The 22,865-nt window shown below is 35.8% G+C and overlaps 1 protein-coding gene across 8 annotated transcripts in view; it reads right to left on the bottom strand.

Annotated features, from left to right (window-relative positions):
- RGS7 (regulator of G protein signaling 7) overlaps positions 1–22,865 on the bottom strand; it is a 249,872-nt gene that overhangs the window by 109,586 nt on the left and 117,421 nt on the right. For all 8 annotated transcript variants that reach the window (XM_059468138.1, XM_059468139.1, XM_059468137.1 and 5 more), the window contains exon 4: positions 11,789–11,839. In XM_059468138.1, coding sequence (XP_059324121.1) covers positions 11,789–11,839 — 51 coding nt within the window. The remainder of the gene's footprint in view (positions 1–11,788; positions 11,840–22,865) is intronic.

A 22,865-nucleotide genomic window follows, 5' to 3' on the forward strand; every position in this document is an offset into this window, starting at 1 on the left:
TATCACACTAGCAATCAGGCTTTCCAGTGGTGGAATCTAGTGCTGTACCAATGGAAGTCAGCATTCATAAAACTTTTCCTCTAATTTCACTATTACTAGTCTTTGATCTTTTTTATTTTCAGTTTTGTAGAAATGACAGACTTTTTGCTCTTCTATCACTTATATGTCTTGTCTCTTCAAATCAAAGTGATAGAAGGGTGAAATCCAAACTCCTTTCAAGTATGGGTTTCCTGTTTTTCCTTCTGGGTCTTCCTCTGAAACTGCAACTTCTTGGTTTAAGCTTTGATTCCCATGCTTCTCTAAGGCAAAATAGAGGAAATCAAAACCTGTGTGTCTTGTTTTCCCTAACGACTCTCTGAACTTATCTCTGTAAGATATTTCCAAACACTTCACTCATTCCCTCCTCCAGTATAAAACTCTGAGTGGATATTTAAAGTCATATGTGCACCCTTCTGAGCAAACCTGCTGAAGACAAAAAACCAAGTTTTACAAAAATTCCAATTACTGCAAATACACTACTTCTGAGAATCCCTTCAGATGAAATCTTGCTCCACAGTTTCAAGCATCTGTAAAAAACCCAAAATACTGGGCATGAATACTTTTGCTCAGTATTATAATTATTATGCTATTATTTCAGGTTTTCTTGTATAGTGCTAGCACACCAGATCTTCCTACTTTTCTCGCCCCCAGTAGCTGAGTCTACAGATATGTGACAAAATTGTTTGGCTGCAAATGTTCGGTGGGGAAGCATGTGATTCACTCTCCACATGACACCCAGGAATTTGTGCATGCTGGTATCAGCCAGGAAAGGCATCCCAGCTCCCTCAGACACGGTGCCCTGTGTGATGGTGTGCTTTCCTGACCACAGCACAGAGCCATTGCTTCTCCCCTTCTTTGTCACGCTCAGGGGAAGGCACGGCTGCCAACTCCCCTCTCAGTCAGCTCTGTTTGGACACCACAAGCACTGGAGCATCTAGAGAAGCACATTCCAGGCACATGACCAATGGGCACTGCCACAGACAGTTTTATATCTGGGATGGGGTTTTAAAGGAGGAGACCTGTCCTTAAGGTTTGGCAGATGTGGGGCGTGTGAATAACTAGTGTGGCTGATGCACCACTTGGATTCATGGCCAGCAAATACAAAGAGTAAGCACAGGCTTTTTCAGTGCACAAAACATTTGTTCAGAAGATAACATTTGTACAGAAAATAATATTGTTGAATCATAGAGACATCAGTCAGCATGGAAGTTGTGAAGTTGGGTGAGGGAAGCAATAGGTAGCCCTGACTCTCACAATGATTACTGCTGGTCAAGATGAATCATGACATTTTTTTTAGTCTCTAAGTCTGTTTTGATATGAATTGCTATTGCACCAACCATTAACTTTGTGTCATTGTCATGCATTGCTATCATAATCACAAAACACCCACTTATGACCAAGCAGTTCAGAAAATACAAAGAATACACAGCAGCCACAGCTAGAAAAATAACTGCCTCTTTCACCGCACTCAATTCAAAAAAGAATAAAACAATTCTCTTTATAACATTCTTCATACATCCAGCAAACTGAGAGCATAAAATACTGCAAATAATGTTCTTTTTTTTCCGTGGGAAGAGTGCTGTGATTTTTAAAGTCCATGAGGAGTTAACAGCTTTATAGGTAAATCAGTGCCATTGAGACACACACCAAGAAAAAAAATGGCATCAAAGCTCAGGAAGGATAGCAACAAAGAGTGTGGAGGTGGCTTTTCTGAAGAATAACATGCCACTCCCCATGTGACCAGATTCAGTTATCTGGGATGCACATATACAAGAATCCCCAAGGCAGTTATTACAAACAGGATCACTTTTAGAGAGTTTTATTTGTCCATTATTTATAGTAGTTTGGTTGGCAAATAAAATATATTTCACTGTCCTAATTAAAATGAGGGAGCAAAATTTCCAAGGTTGCCAATTTCCATTTTATACCATCCCATGTTTCTATTATCATAACTCCCACTCCTAGTGCTCACTTCTCCCCTTTGCAATGGATTTACACAGATAATTATAGAGAACTATCAATTCAGCCAGACAAACTCTGCTATTAAAAATAAAGAAATACTGACAGATATTAACTAGCAAAAATAGCTCAGTGAAAACTCTTTCAGAAGTGCCTTTTTTCCCCACAAAAAGAGAAGAAGCCTCAATGAATGACCTATTTCTTCTCTAGTGACAGAATCTAAATGCAGAAGGAAAAGATAGACTCATGAGAACAGCAGCAGCAAAAACTATCAAAGACTTTAAAATAAATTGATCAAATGAGCAGAAGAATATGGTTCAAAATAGTGGTCAATCTGTGTTTTATGGCAAGTTAAATATTAAATGGGTGAGCTGTTATCCATAGTGTGCCACTTATAATTTAATAATCCTTAGTACTAAAGGGAAAAAAATTGAAAAATATGTCCTTAGGTTTTAGAAAGACATCCTGGGGAAATGTGAGGGGAAAAAAGGATGCACAAAACAGACACCCGTACAGACAGCACGTTAGGGACTATAATAAAGGATAGAAGGAATGAAAATAAAGATAAATGCAACAAAAAAGGAAGATTCAGGATGACTTTTGTTGCTGGATACATCTCATAACTCTGTGAGTGTTCCTATGTGGAAATAGAGAACATTCAAGGTTATGAAAATCTGGTTGACATATTATCTTGGATTCCCAGGGAGCTCTTGGCATGATTACCTCAAAAGTTTTCTAAAGGTATTAAGCAGATCATGAGAAAAGCAATAGGTAGAAAGGAGGGAATAAAGGTTAGGCACAGCAGGTCAGTTATTACACTAAATAGTGTAATATTACACTGAAATAATAATATTACACTGAAGTGGGGTTAATCACTGTAACTATGTTTAGTAGGTCCTAGGCTGTTCAGGATAATCCTAAATTATCTACAGAAGGTTGTGAATGAAGAAATTACATCAGATATAAAATTTGCTGGAAGTATAACATTACTGAGCTCAGCAAAAAGTAAACTGCGAGGAGAAAATGTAAAACTACATGATACTAATTCATTACACAATAAAATAGTTGAAATAGGATTTTGATAAATGCTAAACACTTCAGATGTGAACCTTCCCAATTGTACATGCCCAGTAAGAGACTGCTAGGTAACTGCTGCTGCTGCTCAAGAAAAACCAGAGGTGTTTTTCCGAGCCTGCACTGCAAGAAAGACTTTGAGGCACTGGAGCATGTCGAGAGAAAAGCAACAGAGCTGGCGAAGGGTCTGGACCACAAGTCCTGTGAGGAGTGGCTGAGGGAGCTGGGGGTGCTGAGCCTGGAGATAAAGAATCTTAGGGTGACCTTATCAGTCTGTACAACTGCCTGAAAGGCGGCTGCAGTCAGGTGGGGGTCAGCTTCTTCTTCCAAGTAGAACCGATTGGACAAGCAAATGATCTCAAATGACACAAGGGGTGATTTTGACTGGAAACATTTTTTCACAGAAAGGGCTGTCAAGCATTGGAACAGGTTGCCCAGGAAGTATTGATTCACCATCTCTGGGGGTATTTAAAAGATGTATAGACGTGGAACTCATGGACACAGTTTAGTGATGGACTTGGCAGTGCTGTGTTAATGGCTGGACACAATGATCTTTTCAAACTATAATTAGTCTATGATTTTGTTCCGCAGATACCATGCTATAGTAGCTGCTTCTTATATTTTTGGGGTTTTTTAATTCATGCTAGAGATTACATCAGATGACATAAATAATTCCAACATTTCAAGAGGCAAATATTTAACATTTCTAATAAGCTTAAAGGCTATTAAAAGGTTAAGTTTTCCAGTTTAACTGAAGTATTATAAAGCAAATAGTAATTAGGAAGGAAATTTTCAAAAGGAAGTGTAAACTACTTGTAACAATTTCTGCATGACCAATTGAGGTAAATAGAATCTTTTTATGGCTTGATTTTAATTTTTTAATTAATTTGAGCCTCAGACTTAGTGAGAACAGTAGCTTTTAGCACCAAAAAAATTAAATTCTAGTGACACTAGATATGTTATACTTTGTGGTTCAAGTGTTCTGAAGCCAAATGCAGTCTTGCAGCTACAAAACCAGAGTCAACATGGCTCTTGTCATCCAATCTGTGACACAAAAAACTAAAATCCTGATAATTTGTGGAATTTGAGTAGATGACTGAATGAATCCAGTGAAATTTGAAAAAGGGAGAAACATTTGAGGGAGAACATCTGAATGTAGAAGAACACATGAATTAGATCCAACCACCAGCCATAACGATGAGAACCAGAAGATTCTACGCAGTAAAATCGGAACATGAACCATGGAGATTAACAAAAGAGGAGAGGAGAAGAAATATTGAAAAAAAAATCAGGGAATGCCTAGGGAATATTTATCTGTCCAAGATGAAATTGCGAGCCATGTCCTTGCACAGTAAATATTGGACCATCACTGTGCCCCTGTGTGTAGAGCAGTATTTCTCTACATGTGCTATGGAAAAACTTAAAATGCTCCTAAGGTCAATAATTAACAAAATCCAGAGAAAGCCTCACACTAACCTTCCAGTCATCAAATACTAACATATGACATGTAAATATCAAAACATTTTTGTTTACTTGACTATAAATAGCTGCAGCAGCTGTTGGCAAGATGAAATAGGATTTCAACTGCTTTTATTCAATTAAATTGGCCAGATTTAAAATCTCACTTCCACCTACTTGCATTTTCCATTACTATGTAACACAGTTCTTTGGCAAACAAGGAAGCAGAAATCTAATGAAGTCTCTAGACAGTTATTTAGCTGCTTTTAATTAATTATGCCAGTGTGAATTGGGAATTAGCAAATGCTCTTTCTCTTAAACCTCTGTAACTTGGTATGATCACAAGGGTTCAGAAGGAGGCTGTCAAACAGTAAGAAAAGCACAAAAATTCCTAGTAACTTTACTAGAAATGAGATAAAATCATTTATTAAGAAGATATTATAATTCAACTTATGCAATTAAATTATTTATTTATTTCTAAAAGTTATCAGAGTTCTCCCTAAAACAGCATATTTTGCCCTAACTTCATGGGTAAAGATTTCAATTGTAATTTAGATCGTGCCCTAACATGTTCTGCAACAGGATGAAAATAATTCCTTCAAATGATGCAACAGCGCAGCTGAAGTATTTTAAAAAAAAATTGCTTAAAATTAAAGTATACTGATACCTCAGCTACTATCATCTTGATCAGGTAATAGTTTTACAATTAACTTTTTATCTTAGTAGGCTTGTTCAGACTTATTTTTGTAATAATATTTTGTATTCTAGTCATTACTTTTTTTCATCCTTTTCTCTCAATAAGACTCTCAAAGTCCTCAGTGGAATAAAGCCCATGCTGCCTACTGAATTGTATGATGATTGTTGGTTTGTTTCAATTTTTAAAACCAAATTGAGTATCAGACACTGATGTACTGAATACTGAAAACAATTCTGAGTATAATCTGGAGATTTTCATTTTAAAGACAATATTATTTCCTGTTAAAATAAATGTCTTTGAAGTCAGCACCATGGAATTAGGAAAAGAAAACTAAACTATCAAGAAAACTAAAATTTAAAAAATTCAATTGATGCCTTGCTTTTAACCAGAAATAAGAAAGCATCAATAGAGATCAGTTTTATACAGAAAATGTGTATATCACACAAGTTATAGTTATACTATATTTGAATCAGAGAATTATAGCACTGTTTGGGTTGGAAAAGACCATAAATTTCATCTAGTGTCAACCCTCCTGAAATGGTCAGAGACACCTTTCAGTAGGTCAGGTTGCTCAAAGCCCAAAGAGAGTCATTTTGAATCAGTATTTTACTGACAATATCAGAAAGGTTGCTCACAGAAGCAACTTTACTGAACTTGTGTATTTTGTCATACCAATGCCTAGTACTATAATTTTATTTTTGCAATCATTTTATTGTACAGAATATTATGCTAGACAGCAGCAAATTCCATACTTGTCATCTTTACCCATTACTCCAAGATGGACATTTATTTATAAATTAAACAGACAAAACTCATTCATACTTCTCAGGTAATTCAAATGTTTATAAAATTTCATAATTACTAGGGTGAAAATACATGAACTATTTTTATGAAATCTTGCAAAACAATGCCTCCTTAAGAAAATAACAAAGGGAGAATTTTATTTAGTTATGCTTAGCATGATAAAACAGTTGTAATAGTTTGACCTGTCTGGCTATGTGAAGGAAACACTTTGTCACCAATTTCATGATAACATACTTTACATCATGATAATGATCTCATACTTTGCATCAATCCCAGTCACAAAATTTGTATCTTCCCAATAAGTGTAAAATCTGTTCTTTTTAACCAGATGCCACACTACCAAAAAGATCAGGAGAAATGACTGCTCCATCAAAGAAAATTGAAAATGAGTACTGATGTAACCTACCACCTATCCACAAGTGAGAAAATAAAATGGCCAAACAAGGAACATATTAATCACTTTCAAGACTGACTACATGGAAATGAGACTGTTCAAACAGTACCGGCACATTTGCAGAAAAAACATCTCACAACAGGAGGCTGTGCAGGTCTGTGCGCTCTTGGAAGCACTCCTAACACATGCAGTCTACACAGGATAATAGATTATACTAATCTGGAAGAAGCTTCAGTGGAAAAAAACACGAAATCCACTAAATCTGACATATCCTGTCACAACTGAATTGAAGACCTTACACTTCTGTTCACCATTTACAAAACCTCTCAAAAGCCTTTGGGCAAATAAAACACCCTCTTCATGTGAACATTTACCATTGCACTCCTGGAACCTCAGGAGTGGCTAGAAGCCCACTGATTGCCACACAGGTAAGTATTCCCTATGCTGTTTGTAATTATAGGAAACCTGACCCATAGATTTTTTGCATGAGCATCACAATGTTAATATTATTGGTAATAAAGGAGTGTCTGTAAATTCTGAGATTTTCGATTCTCAAACAGAATTTTGTTCTACTTTCTTTTTGTGCATCTGAGATTAAAGTAATTATTCCATTGAAATGTTACAAGATCTGACAAGCTCAGATCAAATTCACCCAGTAGAAGAAAGTTGGCAAGTTAGTTACACTGGAATTGACACAGGTTTGTGAGGTTTGCTATGGAAAAAAAATGTGCCTGAATTTCTATCAGGCATGTGAAAAATTAGAGTGTCTGATGTTCCTGGGTTCCCAGTATGAGAGGTATGGTATGTGTGCAGGCAGTATAAATTACTTTTATTCAGCTTTTGGGCTGGTTATTTTTTTAAGCCAGGATAATAAAAAGGGAGCATTCTACTCTTGCTCCACTTCCACAGGTTTTGATTAGTGCAAAGACCGCAAAGATAAACGTGACCTTTCCATTCTCTTCTTCATTCCTTCTCATAAGAGACTCTTTTTTCTCTTAGCAATCTCTGGAAGTACTTCCCCTTTGCTTGCAGGTCTCTGGTGTGTTTTCCCAAATGGCAATTGTTTAGAACATCTTGTCTGGCTCCTGCTCTTTGCTGCTACCTTTCTGCATATAACTGAGGAAAAGGCAAAACTGAGAACTGAACAATTTTTCAAGTAAACTTTCATAAGCTCAAATAAAAGCCTTAACAATTCTCTTCTAACTCTTTCAAACAAGTACTGTGTATTTTCTAGGTCATTATTAGCACAGCAGCTGCTGGAGAGAGACTTTACTAAAGAGGGAAAGCAAAGAAACAAAAACAGATGTTGTGCTACTGAGCCCTCCCTTGTTATTGCACTGGCTCAGTGACCACAGTTCACATGGATACTGGTGGGCATCTAGCTACAGATTGGTTACACCAGTTAGATGAAAACACAAATGGTGAGAAGTGAAACTGGAAAATCACAGGAGGGTGTAAAAATCAAGGCAGTCTTTTTTCCATAACTATAAAACTTAGATTTAATAATATGTTTTTTTGACTTCAGTGTAATTCCTGATGACCAAGAGCAATAACAAACTACTTCAACAGGCTGCCTAAATGAGCTGGAGCAAAGCAATGTAAATGCAGAGGTTGAGCATTCTAGTGCAGCTGCAATGGTTCTGCTGGAGCAACCATTTGATAAAGAAGTGCCTCCAGCCAAATTCAGCTGGTTTGCAGCTATGAGAATATTAAATAAGCAACACTCAGGAATAAAGGTACTTAAAAGGAACACGAGGAATATGTTCTAAACATATTATCTACACTTAGAGGCATTTTCTGAGACATCTAGATGAAAATTATTCACAGGATGACTGGAAATGAGTGTTTGTGAATAACACCATTTTCTTGTGAAAAGACTGGAAAACTCATAATGCACCTTCTCCTTTAGGAGAAAACAGCATCATTTACTATTAGGATGTTGAATATTAGGGAATACAGAAATCAAGTGTTTGCCAAAAGGGCATTGAAGAAATCAGTGCAAGAACCAAGTAGGGGACTCAACTCCTGGGAATTTGAGCTGATACCTTTAAATAATTTACCCTTTTTGTTCTATTTTTCCCACTACAGATTAAAGGAACTTCAGTGTCTGATGTGGTCAGTCTGGTGCATTTCACGTCATTAATGATCATTTCAAAAAAGAAAAACACAATGTAGAAAAACAGAGTAGATTTTCCACATTAAGAGTAATTGGCAACATCAGTGAAGCGTCAGCACTTACCCTGTAATGGTCAATTCGACAACACATGTCTAAGTGCCAAACCACAAGCCCTTACAATTCTGTAAACTCAGTTAATTGCTTCGTTTCAGGTTGAGATCATGCTTATATTTATGCCTGAATAAAACTTCCCTATTAAAAATAACTTGGACAATTTCTGTTCCTTAAAATTTTACAGATGAATTGTAGGCTGAAACACAAACATTTTTTAACTACATATTGAATAGCAAACGATGTAACAGCAACTGCACAGTGCATTGTGCACAGCTATTCTGGGCAAAAGCTCTGCTCCACTGAAATAACTTCAAATCTGGTGCAAATTAGCAGAATCCACCTATCATCTCCAGTTTATTTTCTTGATGGAGATCTACTGCAGCAAGCCAAAATCTTTCGAATATTCCACCGAATATTATTTTCCATTTATTAAAAATCTGCATGGTTTTCTTGACAGGCAGTTTATAAGTTCCAGCTTGTTACTACTTCTTGCTGAATTGCTTTTTCCAGGTGAAAGCTTTACACTTATTAACACACTGAAGCAAATGTTGCTGTCAGGCCTTCCGCCTTATGTTCTCCCACTACCCATATTGTTGCCTACTTCATTCTCACTTAAATGGTATTGGAGTTGTATCCCTATGCAAAACAAAGGGAGAAATTGAATTTCAAAATATTACTCCTTTATATATAAAGTGAGGTAGCATCACTTTCTTCTTACTAGTTATGTGTTTTATTAAAGAACAAGTTGACTGTAAGAGTTAGATGTTTTCACCCTGGAGAACAGAAGGCTCACGGTGGGGCCTCAACACATTTTTCCAGTGCTTTCAGGACAGAAATTCTCTTCACAGGAAGCCACACTGAGAGGATAAGGGGCAATGAATACAAGTTGCATGGAGAGAGGTTTCATCTATTCAAATTTTTTACAGTGAGAATAATCACTGGATGTGCTGAAGGTCCTGTCAGTGGCAGTGTTCAGGATGAGAGAGGACAGAGAGCTCGGTAATCTCACCCAGGCTTGCCTCTCCATGGAAGTCTGGACCACCTGATCTTCTGAGGTTCCTTCTAACCTGAGGACCCTTCTGAGAATCTCTCCATTTACCCCTTAAATCACAATTCACTTGCCTTCCTTGCATGAGTCTAAACAGAGTAAAACATACTCTTAAAATATGCACTCCAATCGACTTTATGTTGTTCTTCCAGGTATGTGGCTGATACCAGATTTAGACAGAGATGACAATTCTCAGTGCAAATTAAGGCATTATTTATTTCTGCATCACAAAACTGCACAGGTTCACAAGTGATTTGTAACAGGACCCTTTAGGGTAGTTTCAAAAGACAACAGAGTTAAACCCTGACACAGGTAAAAAGTGATCAGAAGACAGTGGAAATCCAAATTACAGTGACAACAGATTGCAGAAATTAAGGGCTTTTCCACATAAGGTTCTAGACTGACTTGTCCAGAACTGAAATGAAAAGCAAGAAACTTATGGATTTTGAAAAAACAGAACATTTTCAGAAGTTCTGTCATGTGAAAAGCTCTTGTTCACCATCTGTCAAGTTCACTGTCATCTGGCAATTCTGAGCATTACCCAAAGGAAGCATTTAGGGTGATTTGTTTTCTGAAGATCAGAATTTAACCAGCTCCGGATAGCTGACTTTGGACTAGGACCAAAATACATAAGACATTTTTGTCATTGTGGATAGTTTTTTTCCATCCGTGTAATCTGAGAGGATAAAACCCAGCTTCAGTTAAATTATTGTGGTGTTTTGATTCCATATGTTAGTAGTTTGTGTGTTTGTTTAATTTTAATTGGATATGAACACAAGGAACCAAGGAGACATGTTTTCTGTTTAGCAGAAGCTTTTTCTATTCCAAATTTTGCAACAAGCAGGTAATCTGAATGACAACCTATTCCAGTATTGCAGCTCTGGTTTGACAAATAAAGGTTAAGCTTCCATATCAAATACAGGTAGCCTAAAAATCTTTCAAACTCTCGTAAACACAAATAGGTGAGTGTTTTGTAGCTGACAACTGAAAAATGCAATATCACACTTAGGTCACTTGAAGCCTCCACATTATCTCCAGGAAGCAAGCATACAACACTGTTCAAAGTTAGCTAAAAATGTAGTCATGTCTCTCACATAACATGTCAATATGTTGTGAACTGACTACTTCCAAATATCAAATTATGTATTGATAGCTCTTCCTTGCTCAAGTCACAATTTTAAATGATTTTGCTTTTTACAATGATCATACTTTGAGTTCTAATTTGATAGAAAAACACATTTTAAAAATAAAGAAAAAATTACTCCCAAAAATGTAAAAAAAATACTGAAAGAAAGCAAAGGACAAAAAGCAAATTTTGATAATTTCTGATCATTTTTAAAAGAAGGAAGATTATTTTTCCTCTCACCAAAAGAAAATGAGAACCTCCATAGAATATTTTATTTCTACAATTCAGCATTTTCTACTAGAAATCATTCCTTTATGGAAAATTTCTGATCAGGTAACTAGATTCTTGTAAATCCAGGAAATAAATAATAGCTAAATACAATAACCAAATTGTGTTTCCTGCTGGACACACAAGAAACCAAGGCAGAGTTTGGAACCAAACCCTTACTTTCATATCCTAACCCAGCTGATCAAGTAATGAACTGTTCTTCATCATTTCACTGATTTTATTTGCATTTCATTTTCCATTTAAGATGCTATAGAAGTGTACAAATTTAAGATTCACTTTTGGTAACAGTACAAGAATGTATTTTTAATAGTTCTATGCATTATTTGTGTATTGCAAAATTCTGTAAGAAAACAATTTGTATTTAACAAGCTATTCAGCATAACACTGAGTAAATTCCTCATGCACTCAAACACTCAAACACACTCTTTTCTACCAAAGAACTATCATTATCATTCTCATGTTGCTTTCTGATACCTGCTGCAATAAAACGGATAATCAAAATCCTCAGTATGTTAGCAAAGATATCTAAGATTTTATATCTGTTTAGCCATTGAAATTGTACTGGTCCAATGTTTGTCATGGCATTCCCACTGCAGCAGAAAACAAAGTCAGGTCCAATAACTTTGAAAGAACCCCCTAGAATTTGAAGACAAGAAAACATGAGAAATTACCTGGGTCTTCTATCGATAAGTTCTTCGTTAACCATTGAACAATATCTGAACCTAGGAGCAAAAGAAAAGGCATTTATAGATTAGTAAGTTTTCTCTTGCTATTCTTCAGATCCCTGAGGCAGTTCATTGTGTTCCTTCACAGAAGAGATCTACATTTTTTGCTCAGTCTGTCTAGAAAAAAAACACTGGCCATTCTATTTTAGTTTAGTTTCTTTTTTTAGCTTTGTTTTAGCAGTGAAGCATAGAACCTCTTTAGGCTAAGACTTACAAAAAGTAAGAGAAATCATTAAGTGCACAATAGTAGTCTGCATTTTAAAAATGACACTACCACAAAATGTACATAGAAAACCACTTTATTAATCTAAGTTTCCCCACTGCCTGTGCACACCCCCAACCCTACTTAAAAATTAGTTTACCAGTAAAGGCAAAGTTATCTATATAGGGACTACCTGCATATCATATTCCACCTCGTGGCTAAGCTATTGACAAAATTCATTTTTCCCTCGGTGCTGAAGTGCTTTCCTTACCATTCCAGTCTCCCCTGCTCTCTATCCCTTCATTTATTGCATATCTTTTTCTTTCTATTTAATTTCCTGCCTTATTTTAAGGTCCCATGCTATTGCTTACCACCTAACACCTTTGATACCAGATTTCTTCCTGCCTTTTCACACTGAGTATCCTTCCAACCTCACCTCCTAATTCCTAATCCATCTGCTCCTGTTGGGCATGCACTTCTATCAACTGTGCTTCTATCACACTTTGCACTTTATGCCAAAAGCTGAAGTCAGGCTTATATTTCAGACAGAGAGCTACAGTTGAACTTTACCCACTGTGAATATGATTTGCAAAATAAATTACGAATCATTGCTTCAGACAATAAAAAAAACCCAAACCACATTCATAATTTGAGCAACTTGAAATAACCAAACTGGCTTAGAGGGAAAATGGGTGAAACACTGAGGGATGTCACATCCATGTTCTTCATGTTTCATGAAAAAAAACCCCAGTTCAGACAGGCAATGTAATAGAGACATCATATATTTGCTTATAGAACCAATATTTAAGTTGCTCATCCATTGCCCACCAAGCATAACAACAAAGCTCTTCTATAAACCTTAAATTTAAAACAACAATAAAAATCTATACAACTTACACAAGTATAAACCAAATCAAAGCAATAAAAGCTCTTGAACGCACTATAATATATAACATTTGAATGTGGAGTATATTTCCCCTGTCACTCCTTAGATTCAGTTTCTTCCTGTATTTTACATACTGCATATTTTTCTTTGCTTTTCTTAAGCAATGAAAACAGTATTTTAAATGGCATTTCAGAAAAGAAAGGAAATCTTGTTTCTCCTTCTAGCTGTTATTTTATTACACTCAGTGAATAGCTTTATCACGTATTTTACAAAGCCTCATTGATTATATCACAGCTTTCCATGTGTGTACACATTACAAACTTGATTACATAGCAGTAAAAATCTCTAGAGACTTAACAACCATGTCCAGAGCAAGTATTTTTTCATTGCTATGTTAAATGTCTAAATCTTCAGAGATTTTTAACTGCAGTTTAAAACGGCAGAATTTCTCACAGTATTTACACTGCTGCATTCCTTAAATGAGGGAATTTACCTTTGCATGCTATTGGAGGGATACAAAATATTTCAGACAGATATTCATACCCCAAAAATATTTTATTAAAAAAAAAATAATCCTTTTTTTATATATATGACATTTACAAGGTTGACACTGAAGGAAGAATTTTAGTTTAAAGAAATAAGATGAAACTTCATAAACGTCAATGATGCAGTTCCAAGCATAGCTATGTTTTTCTGTCAGCTGACTAGAGAAGTTAGTCAGCCCTAAATATTTTCCTAAATCTTCAAAGATCAAAGACAAAAACTGGAAAAACAAAATGACATTTTGAAAACTGATTTTTAACTTAGTCTTCTTTCAAATCTCTCAGGTACCATATGGAAAGAAGTTTTCGATTCTTTTCATCTTGCCTTCAAACACTTTTTCCTTTTTGCCTCTTTTTAAAACGCACATTTGAGTATACATGGTCTGCACACCAGAAATTTCACCTCCATATGTTCCAATGTCTTTTGGCTTATTATAAATAATAGTGGGAAATCAACTTTCTTGAAAATGGCTGATTTCATCTGATTATGAAAGTTCATTGATGCTCTACCTGACACTTTACCCCGAAGCCATTACCCTGGCACATGAAAGCCTGGACAGATTTTCAGGCAGCAGTTGCATTCTAACACACTGGTGATTTCAGAGGTATGACTTTGATGACAGATGAATAAATTTCAACATCAACACTCTCCTGCTAGAGTGAAGGCTATTCAAGTTAAACAAACTTGCAATTTGTCATATGGCAAGTGAGAAATGCATTATTTCATATTTCTTTGGGAGATCTTGGGGCCAACTCTAGTCCTAAAATAATAAAGGTATTAACTTGTAGAACTTGCTGGGTGTTTTTGTAGCTACTAGTTTTAATGTCTAATCAACAATATTGTTTCCCTTAATTATTCCTGTGCCCTCTTCTAAGGTTTATTACTTAGGCAAAGTGTTTCTAAAGGCAAAACCATTACTCTAATTTCTTATCTCAGGGAAAGAAAAAACAAAACAAAACAAAACAAACAAACAAACAAACAAAAAAAAACCTACACCAAGGCAGCAAAACAGCTGAAAACTGTTTTGCTGGAAAATAATACTTCAGCAAACTCTTGACAGTTTTCATACATGACACTTCACATCTATAGGAATTATGATTCAAGACTATAAACTTCATTATTTCTAAACAAGAACTAATACTTATGGAATGAAAAATCTTTAACCCTCAAGCCTGATTCTGTCTTATCACCAGAAATCTAGCAAAAAGACAAGCTAGTCAGATGATGTAAATTTCATGGAAGCCACTACCTTGGCACTGGACTCACCTGAAAAGGAAAATTTCAGCAATTCAAAATAGAAAATGCTGTTTCAGATACTCAGTTTCTGTATACTGTTTAATGTGTGATATCAAAGACCCAGCCATAACATTGTCAAAGCAGATTCTCAAGTTCTCCAGGTCTCCCTGCCTCACTTCCAGCAAGCAGCAAAAAAAGGCAAGTTGGATATTAGATCTGCAAGGTGCACAAGACTTCAGTCTAACTGCCAACTGAAATGCTAGAAAAACCTTCAGTTGTCATGCCAATTTATAAAGCAAATAAAATTGGACAAGGCAAAGCAATAATTTTTAATAATACTTAAAGCTAGCAAAAGCAGAAAACATTTGAAAAAAGGGTTTTTTTTAGACATAGAACCTGAAAGCCAAGAGTGAGATTCCTTAAATACCAGCACCTATCCTGATAAAGGCAATAAAATTCACAAGATCTTACTCAAGTCCAAAAAAAAGACAGACTTTAATCTTCTTTAAAGAAATAGGCAAAACCACATCTATATTCATATACAAATGAAAAAGACTCTGTCATGTTCTTTGTGAAATGTACTTGCTAAAGATTCTACAAGTGATTAATTTTAAATGAAATGGTCCAAAAATAGCAGCTGCTGAGGCTGTCACAGCATTTTAAGAAAATATTTTTGAGGAAAGCATGCTCTCTGAACTCTGCAATAGTAATTTCCAAGTCAAAGTCATAAAGGCCAGGGCAATGCTAAGGTTACCCTTCAGAGAAAATCACCTATTCTAAACAAGTCCTTACAGAATACATTTTCAAAAAGTGCTGGTTCTGACCTATAGAAAGTTTCACGGGAATTATAAATCAAATTTTTTCTATGCACAGATGCAAGGAGCCATGTAAGCCTTGATCTGACAGAAAAAAGATATGATAGTAGTACTGGAAAAAAAAGCAAAATTCAAAATGCTCTTTTTCAAAATCCAAAAACATATCTAGTGGAAGAAGAGACAGCTGCAAGAAAGTACAATTTATTAATTAGAACCACAAACCAAGAGACCACTGAGAAACAATTCAATGATTTCTTACTTCATAAAGACACAGGTTCAACCTTGCAAAGAAAACAGTCTTTTGCTGTTGATATTTTGGTTTAGTAACGAAACCTATTCTCCTTCTTACTTTTAGACCTCAGAATATCTGCAGATAATGAAGAGGGAAAGCAACGCATGAAGCTCCCCTGCATTGCTCACAGCAAAAGAGAGGGTTTTGCTGTTGACAATCAAGTCTTTTGCCATCTGAGCTCTCAGGAGCAACATAACCATGATGGTCATGTTTGCCCAGCACTGTGAAATCTGGGCAGCTGGGCCTGTTTGGTGCTGAGAGGCAGGAGCAGACCCCCTGGGTGCTCCCTCACGGGAGCCTCGTGCTTGGCTGGCTCAGCTTCACCGCTTCACCACCGCCTCGCCTTGAGAACCTGGAGCTTTTTTCTTTTATTAAGAAAACTTAACAAACATGACTCTAGAAAACATCACTGTCTAAATTTAAGACAAGACCACTACTAAATCAGCAAGGAAGCAGTACTGTATTTCCATTATTTCTCTTTATTTTTATATTGAGAGAGGAGGGCATTGGGTCATTTTAACTTCCGTCTTCAATATCATCACTTTGTGGTGATGCATCAGGAAATTAAGTTTAGTCACTGATATAAACTTCAAAATCCTTGATCATGACTAAAAAAATATAATGTGCAATTCCATTTCTCAGCACTGATTCAGACACTGGAAACACAGAAAGTGGATTAGATGAGCAGGGAGATTGTAAGCACCAGTGGTCTCTCAGGCATCCAGCACTAGCTATTTTTTAACAAAAATTGCTGTCTGATGGAGAGGAGGACTCTGCAAGAAAGGCCTTTCATTGGTGAATGGGGCAAAAATTATCTGTATTCTCCCTGAAGTTTTCACAATCACAAACCATAGCATATATTGCCACAGTTATATCAGCATGGATATTTTAGCATTTATTTTCTTAATCTGAGAAACACAGTTTGTGTATGAATTCTTCATGCATATATCTGAAAGAAATCAATTACTATATAGTTACAGGCAGAGGGAAGAAAAACAATGGCTATATTATATTTGGCTTAAAGTATGGAAAAATACATTATTATCCAGTACCTATACTGGATTATTCAGATTAATTTTTCCCTGAGCAAAGACAGGCTTTGCATCACTGGATTTCACTGTCCACAGAAAGGTGAAAGAAGAATGAAGGGACTCCTCTCTGTGACTGGGGTTGCAGAAGTGCCTGAAGAATCATGTAGCCCATAAATTCTTACCACCCTATATTTATAGTTAATAGTTTTTTTCTTTCTTTTCTGTATTCTTTTGGATTAATGTAAAATATATTTACAGATTTAACTAGGTAGAATTTTTTATCATGAGTGGCAACAGAGCTGATACCAATAATTTGAATACGCTGCTGATTGCACTTACATATTTACCTTTCTGACCTTTACTATTTAAGTAGGTTGATTTTTTAAAAGAAAAAAAACATCATTGATCAGAGTGCAATTTGATTAGGAAATTATTTACATCTCAACTTTCACACATATTTCTGCCACTTGCTTTTTTAGAATTACTGATGAAAACAAATGCAGAAACTTACTCTTTTGACCTATTATAATTGATGGTGGACCACACACTTGTTTGAGTTTTGTTAAGGAAGACTGTACCTAGGTGGAGATTTAAAAATGTCATCTGAATAATACTAACTGGAGAGAGAATATGACATATTTTAATGAAACTACTCAAGCACAAAAGTAATTGCAGTTTTTTTAGTTTTAAAACAACATAAGCTGAAATATACGTTTTTCCAAAGTGAAGGTAGATAAAGGAATTTGCAGAAATAAAACCCTCAAATGAATCATCCTACTGCTTTTGAGTTGGATTCTTTCATTCTCAGCTGTAAGAAATGCTCAGAAACACTCAAGCCTAGAAGGGCAGAAAGGACCCATAATGCTGGCTAGCCTAACCATGAGAAGAACAACATGTTGCTTGATACTGTTGTGACTTTCTACTTTAGAAGGAAAATTCACCTACAGTCACATTGTGAAAGAGCTAATAAAGAATTCAAAAATCTCTTCCATTTCCTTACCGATATGAAAGAAATCTATGGTGCTGACTAACAAATTTCAGTAATGTAAACCCTGGAGTCACACTCTGTCTCATAACCAAGCTTCAGAGCAGAAATCTGGTTTATAAACACTAAAAGGATAATTAAATACAGCTGTGTATCTGTGCCTCTCATTATAAAAGTGGCAATTCACACAGGTCCCTGTGTCCTTCAGCAGAAGGGATTGCTGCTTCACTTCAGCAACTTTTATCTCTAAAGTTTCCCAAAAGACATCCTCTACTTAGATCTATTCCACAGCCACAAATGACCATCTAACAGGTGACACTAGCTGTGCATAATTGGCAATATGCCAGTAACCACTGATGAAACCCGGCAATCCCAAGGCTCTTATCCCACGCACTGGAGTTCAGCATCTTGATGAAGAACATTGCTCCATGCTAAACATTTGCAAGAGAAGAGCAATGCTGTTTAGAAAAACTAAGTTGCATGAAAGCCCTGTACAGCCTGTCTACAGCAAAGGAAATTTTATGCTTTTCTTCGAACTGATGTAAAGCCTCATGATCTTGATGAATGATAATAGAGTTTCAGTGTGCACATGACATGTAAAGTCTTAAAAACTTTCTCTATGTAAAAAATATTTGTGGGGGGGAAACCCCATAAAATATGAGTAGAATTTTGAACAACATAAAAATGCCCTGAAGAAATTTCATTTATGAGAAATCCTCACCTCCAAATAAAAAAGAAAAACAAAACCAAACCAGCCAGAAGCAGAAAAAAAATAAAAGCACACTTTATTTTTAACTCCTGTATGTTTTCTTCAAGCAGAACTTTTATAAACAGATAAATAAGGAGACCAGGATACTTACCAGTAAGATCTACTTGATTTCCTGTTCATCAGAAATCTTAAATAATGCTAAAAGAAGATAAGAAACTAAGTGATTTCCAACTTGTCTCATCATGATGCCCCTTCCTTTTTCTCTCAATCAATTCCTCTCTTTACCTTTCAAAAACCTGGAGACATACTTGGGTATCATTAAGAGGGAAACAGCCAAGAATTCAGCTACTCATCATGTTCTCCATCTACCACTACCTTTGGGAACTCAAGCTAAATTACATCCTCCAAAATAGTTCTGGATCCAATGCCAAGCGGAGGGCACGAAGCCTCCAAACACCAAGCATAATGGTGTCCATGCCACCAGTGTGTACAGTGCAAATCAACAGGCAATGAGGCTGTTCTGCAGTATCAGTGCCCCACCTCGTAGGTCAGTACCTAGCCACCAGCTTAAAAGACTTTTTTTTCCCTACCTTTCTCAAAGATGATGTAATTTCTTTTTAAAAATAATTAGAAACTCCACATGGAAGAGAACAGTCTCTACTGTCTGCTAACTACATTCTCTAAATCAAGAGGCAGCTTGGTCCAAATTTCTGCTCAGACACAAGCAGTTTCTGGCCTTTGAACCTGAGTGTCTCCACCTCAGTTTTTAGGCATTCTGGTCAGGGCATTCTGGTTCTGACCCCTTTTAATTCCTTTTCCCGGAGTTGTAGCGCTTTTGTGTTAAATAGCTGGGGAGATGAGAAGAGAAAATAAATTATTTACAGCCCAGTAGGACACCCATGTGGGAAGTTGAGCACCTGGAATCCCCTCCCTGCTGCTGTGCAGTCTGTTTAATAGGAAGCAGAACATCACTGGCACATGTATCCTGGTGGAGAACACTGCAGGGTATGAGTGTAAGAGCAGTCACCCTAAAGAAAAGCTGAGAAGGAAATGAGTACGTGACTCCTATGCCAAGTTTGACCTCCCATTCCTAAAATAGCATGTAAAAGGGCAATAGTAACATCACTTTTGTCTAATTGTCTTGAATTCTCACCATGAAAAACTCATCCAAGATTGTTTCAGGAAAACTGACAATGTATTCTTAAGAGAAAAATTTGCTACTTGCCATAAATAGTTCATCTAGCCTTCTTTTTCTATCTACTGGATGTTTTACTGTGTCTTGCTGACAACTTTGTATATAGAAAACAGGTAGATTGATAAGCATATGTTCTTTCTCTCATACACATATCAGTGTTTGCACATTGCACTTTGATAATCTTCACAGCACAGTAAAAGATGCCTGAGTTTATCTCTGCCACAATAAACTCTTTTGCTTTCTTATTTTTTTACATTAGTAGTTTGAAAATAGAGTGTAGAACCAAAAATCTTCTAAGTTCAACAAAAAAAGCTTTGTGAAACTTCTGACCATGCTTCAAGCAATTATGTATTTATTACATTTCCACATTAATATCTCTAAGAAATACAATATTTCAGTTCAGAAATGCTTCTTCCAATTCTTGTCATACTGGCCCCCAAAAGACACCCACACACAGATGGCAATGGAAGGAAGTAAGGAGCAATGTAATTTCTGCTAGACACTTTTAACATTCATGGAGGATTTTCACAGGGGAAAATCCTCAATTCCTAATTCAGGGGTAATGGGAATAAATATATACATAATATTAGACTTGATCTGGGATTTTGACTCCAGGAAGAAAGTCAGTGGGGACACAGTGACTCGCAGTTTTGACATTTGCCCAGCAACAATGTCAATGTACTTCCTCACAAAGTGTTCCTACACAATAATATTTAATTTATACAGTTGGTTTGAAAACGGGTTTTTCCACTGTTGCTATTTCAAAACACTCTTTCTGTGACTCATGATTTTACTGTTCTCTTCACTAAAGACTCTCAAAACTGATGTCCAAAAAAACCCTCTTTGATCAGTGTCGATTTCCTGACTAGTCCAATCTATTTAATTTAGTTATTTTGACAAAAAATATACCCTTTAGAGATTCAGTAATGCTTAGTACAACAGCAAAGTTCTCTGCAGAAGCTCCTGAACCACAAGTTTCCCAAGAATCTGATCATTACCCAGCCACTCTCACACATACAGACACCACTTCAACAGGAAACTTCTTCCCAATTAAAAAAAAAAAGTCTGCAATACAGGAGTTGCACAAAATAATTATCTTCAAAGAAACAATCCAGTGTAGGGAAACAGGCTAGCCTATAACAAAACGTCTGAAAACATGAATTTCACAACAGAATGCCAAGAAATTGCAGAATAAAAATGCTATGTCTGGCCAAAGTAGTCATCTGGAAGTTTTCATTCTTTATTACCATTGTTCCTCAGCCTGTAGCACAGATCAGCTGTTTTTCAAATAGTACTAATAAATAAAAAGTATAAAATACAAGAAAGTTTGCTGAAGCTGTGTAGAAACCTTCAACCTTAATCAGAATATTCAGGTGTTACACCAGAAATGTCACTGACTGATCAAAACTTTGCTCAAGGCTTCTTTTTTTTCTATTTGAAATATGAAACGTTTTCATATTCAATAGACCACAGAAAGTTCAAATGAATTTCTATTCTTGATTAATCTGCGCTGGATGTTTTTGTGGTATTTCCTCCAGATCCATGATTATTTTAATACTCCGATGTCTCAGAGTTTACACTTCAAAAGATCTGCTGCAGGGCTACATCTTCAAAAGAGAAAGAAAATTAAGTTATTCAAATTTTAAGTACCTATATTTTTAAGCATTATTCTGACTGAAAATCTAATCCCATCCAGTTTTTACCAAAATATGACTTTAGTATGCTTAGTTGCTTGGCATAACAAAAAAAATTATATAGTATGGAATGAAATGAGTTAGAAATAAAAATTACTTTGCTCCAACTCAATACTATCACCAAACTCAGCATAATTTTCATTTGCAGTCTTTCATCACTATTCAGAGATTATTAATTAATTTATTCTAAATGTTGATAATTGTGTGGCACAACTATCTGAAGCAGATATTACTGGGTCTGTTCTCAAAGATATGAAAATCTCATAGTTCTTCTCATGGCTGTTCCTTACATATGCACCTCAAGAACGCTGTCACAATAAAGGTAAAATTTATTAGTTCTTGAAGAAAATTACCAATTATTCACTGAAATATAAGTTCTGCTGACAATTTAAATTCTCTAAAAAGATTTATCCATCAATAGAGATTTACCAAAAGTTGAGATAGACATGAACTACTATTTTAATTGCAATCAACGGCTCTTGGATTTAAAATAAACTTAATCATATCATCCATAATAAGTAATATATTTCTATCTCAATCTGAAAATTGAAGTATGGTATATGCTCAATGGTATATACTCATAAATTTGAGTATACAAGCCAGTCATTTTATATATTATGTTCCCATCCATCACAGTGAACTTATTAAACCAAAAACTAAAACTTGGAGAAAATAAATCCTTCTATGTTTCAGTTTACCACACACATTCTCTTGCTGCTGTGTTTCCCAAGGGATATTCATATCAGCATTTGTAAGATATAAATTGCAGCCCTGTAGCTACTATTGGCTTTTTCTCTATGACATTTTTATAGGAATTCAAAAGCCAACTTTCAGCTTTGACAAGTAATGTGGTACCACATTACTCAAATACATTTTTGAAGCAAAGTACTTTGCTTTTCCATCAGTATAAGGCAATGAGAGCCATCATTAATGTTTCCAATTTAGGAATGTCTTTTGGAGCCTGGACAAGTAAACAATTTCTGCAAAAACCTTCTGTTTTCTCCTATCCCTTCCCTCACATTCATTGCATCCAGAGCAACCATTTAATAACACTAATCCACAACCTCATGGGAAGCATTTGTAAGTTTATGTGGACAAGCTGGAGAGAGTAATTTTCCACCATTATCAACTAGAAGAATGATAAAAAGACATTATTCTGAACAATCCTGGACCACCAGCCCAAGATGTAACCTTTGGTATTTATTCCTACAGTAAAGATAATAATTCCTCATACTGTGCTGTAGATCTTGGGGGCTAGAGAACAAAGAAGCATTTTGAAAAGATCAACCTGCAAGTATTAGTGCAATAAATAATAGCGCATGTCCTGGACCCTGAAGTCTGTTCTTCAGGTTATTTTAATGTACATTTCAACATTTTATTTCTTTAGAAATAAAGAACTGAGAACCGATGGTGTCTTACCTTGGACATAGGATGG

The sequence above is a fragment of the Ammospiza nelsoni genome, chromosome 3 (assembly GCF_027579445.1).
Source record: "Ammospiza nelsoni isolate bAmmNel1 chromosome 3, bAmmNel1.pri, whole genome shotgun sequence".
Lineage (NCBI taxonomy): Eukaryota > Metazoa > Chordata > Aves > Passeriformes > Passerellidae > Ammospiza > Ammospiza nelsoni.